General features: G+C 56.0%; 1 protein-coding gene across 1 annotated transcript; it reads left to right on the top strand.

Annotated features, from left to right (window-relative positions):
- Nucleotides 1-416: 416 nt before the first annotated feature.
- TRAVEDRAFT_54752 (uncharacterized protein) lies at nucleotides 417-1,039 on the top strand (the record flags this gene model as incomplete). The annotated part of the gene is made up of 2 exons (XM_008047696.1): nucleotides 417-797; nucleotides 848-1,039. The coding sequence occupies 2 exons, from the start codon at nucleotides 417-419 to the stop codon at nucleotides 1,037-1,039; spliced, it is 573 nt and encodes a 190-aa protein (XP_008045887.1).
- Nucleotides 1,040-2,933: the final 1,894 nt, after the last annotated feature.

Here is a 2,933-nt window from a genome sequence, read left to right as displayed (position 1 = left end):
GATGTAAGCTGCACATATCTCGTCCTGGTATAGCAGCCTAACAGTTGCGACTCTGAACAGTTGGCTCGCTGATGAGGTATGTTTCAAAATGCTTAGTCTGTTCCTGCTTGAGGTGCCTGTGTCCCGAGTACTATAAATATAAATTGGGTTCTGGTGTATATGTCAGACCCCTTTATGGTTACGGGAAACATAGAGCAAGATCATTGTATGTGGCTTCCTAGCTGGCAGTGCCGGTCTACCAAACTTACAGCTTCACAGCGGGCGGACAACTGCACATGCCATATGTCCTCAGGTCACCTCCTGTGCCGCAGTTTTTGCCGCATAGCAACACTCGTGCCGCCGAAGGTGTGTACATATCCCCCTGATCTGAATGGATTTCATCAATCTGATACCATTGGCTTGAACCTACACAAGAAATGGCCTGGACCCTCGCAAGCAGCATGAACTTGAATGGACAGGCTCCAGCATCCCAAACTCCGAAGCGGCAGTTGTACCCAACCCGGCCTAACCTGAATCTCAACAGTCCGACAGTGCGCAGGAACCCTAGCAACACCCAACCAATCCTGCTCAGGCCTTTACTTGCTGGCGGTCCTGCTGGTTCTTCTACTGGCGATAGGCATGCCTATTCACTGAACATTCTGCTCGCCATTGCAAAAAAACCAGCCTCTCAAGATGAAGACTCCCTGATAGGTGCTATCACACTAATGGCAACGGATGCGGCATCCTTTCGTAAGCTTTACAAACACAGCCCTGGCGAGTTTCAAGAGATGGTGCACTATGTGCATAAAACACTTGGGGTATGTGGTCTAAACTGCATATGCTTCTTCGTTAACACATCTCTTTATAGAAGGACACCTTTACCAGATTAATCACACGCCTGCACCAGAACATTATCTTAAAACTCAGTGCCTACCTGGAAGAGAAGGGGAATGGGGTGAATAGGCCTGAACGCGAAATAGGTGAAGCTGCATTGAAGGATTGGTGGAATGTTTGGTGCAAGTTGGCGGGCAAGCCGGTTCCAGAGGAGATTGCATGGTAGAGCTGTGGACATTCTTTGTGAATGTGGGTATTATGCATAAATGAACTGTCAAACTTGCAGTACAGTCAGGGACAGCATGAAGCCTTCTCCAAATTCCCGCTGCGGAGTGCACACACAGAGAGCCCGACGTGCAGGACACACTCTGTTGCGCTGATGCACTCAAGTCTCCCATAACGGTGATGCACACTCACTGTGCCTGCCGCTCGCCACGGCGTGGGCACCGCTCTCGAGCTCAGACCGCCCCGACGCGGACTCCCTTGCGGATACTGCACCCCGACACTGATGTGTCTAGACGTGCATCGACGGCCGATAGCCGAGGGGGAGAGGACGTCTGAGAAAGGGGTGATGAGGGAGAGTAAGGGCTCGAGTTCCCTAGGATGGGTGACCACGGCCGTGTGCGCTGCGATACCGCCGACTCTGCTACACTGCGGGCCAATATATCTCGTCGCACTCGTAGATGCAGCCGCAGACACGGACGCGGACGCAACCGCCGACACGGACGCGGACACAACCGCAGACGCAGATGCGGACGCAGTCAAGGGCGCAGGCGCAAACGCAGACGCAGGACGGACGCGGACGCAGCGCAGACGCAGTCGACGATCCTTTACACTTGGTCGAGAGCGGAGCGTAACTCACCAATAAGCCAAACGCGACAAGACGTCCACAGACGTTGACAAGCGGGGCCGAGGTTTAGAGGGAAGGGAGTGGGAGTTTTCTGGGGAGTCTCCTGGACCCCCTGTTGACTATGTACAGTGTCCTATCTACGCAACGGTACTCGGGGCCGACCTACTTGGCCTGTGCGACGTCGTGATCGAGGCATGCCTCGAGCAGCGTGCGGTGGGTACGATCGCGCTGTCGCGCTCTGCGCCACTATCTCTCTTGAGCGTATTACCGCCCCGGGGCACGCCCCGCGCAGCCGCGTCCATTCCTCCTCCGCCCTGGCGCGAGTGGCTTCGACCCGGGCCTCCAACGCGGGCACCCCAACTCCAGTGCGGCCTGCGGCGCGACATGCCTCCAGTCAAACTGGGCAACAGGCCATGCAGGAGCCTGACGTGCGATCGATAGTCTCGCAAATGGGCCTAGGGAGTTACAGCGCCCACTGGCACCACGGGTGCTCTCATTTCGGACCAATTGTGAGTATACTATCTTGAGGGAGCTTTCGCTGTACCTCAATGTCTCACGGGAGGCTGATGTGTGGCATTCAGATGGGGGAAGCCCATGCGGAGCACAGGCACAGACATCTAGTCTGAATTAACAGAGCCTGTAGGTGTAGGTACTTACAGGAAGTGTGGAAAACTCCGTGAAGCATCAGGAAGTTGGTGTGGAATTTTGGTAACAGAGGGGACCGGCCCTGCAAAATGGCACGACTGCGTTTGCGTGGACTGCTACCAGACAATCTAGTGGACCGCCAGCTCAGACTCGTCCGCGCGTGTCTGCCTAGGTCTCGCTGCCATGCCCAAGATAAGGCCTTGCGGTTTGCCCTGAGGCTTCCACAGCTGTGATACAGACTGCAGAACTGCCAAGATGCAGAACTGCCAAGATGCGGAACTGCCAAGACGCAGAACTGCGAAGGCGCGAGGCTGCAAAGTTGCATACTCGCTGATCCGCAAGGGATCGAAACGCAAAAACAAGGGCCAGCCAACAGTGGGGCAATAACGGGCACATCATCGGGGCCCAAGTCAGGGCCTGACACCTGCGTAGAGGTAGGTGTTGGGGCAGTTGAGCTCGAGAGCGATGCCCACACCGCGGCGGGCAGCAGGCACAGTGCGCGCACATCAGCGCCTGCCTCCTGCTTCCGTTCTGGAGTGCACACACAGAGGGCCCGGCGTGCAGGGCATGCTCTGTTGCGCCCACCTCCTGCTTCCGTTCTAGAGTGCACACACAGAGATGCTCT

The sequence above is a fragment of the Trametes versicolor genome (assembly GCF_000271585.1).
Source record: "Trametes versicolor FP-101664 SS1 unplaced genomic scaffold TRAVEscaffold_146, whole genome shotgun sequence".
Taxonomy (NCBI): domain Eukaryota; kingdom Fungi; phylum Basidiomycota; class Agaricomycetes; order Polyporales; family Polyporaceae; genus Trametes; species Trametes versicolor.
The sequence above is the reverse complement of the archived record's forward strand: the minus strand, read 5'-3'. Positions and strand labels throughout refer to the sequence as shown.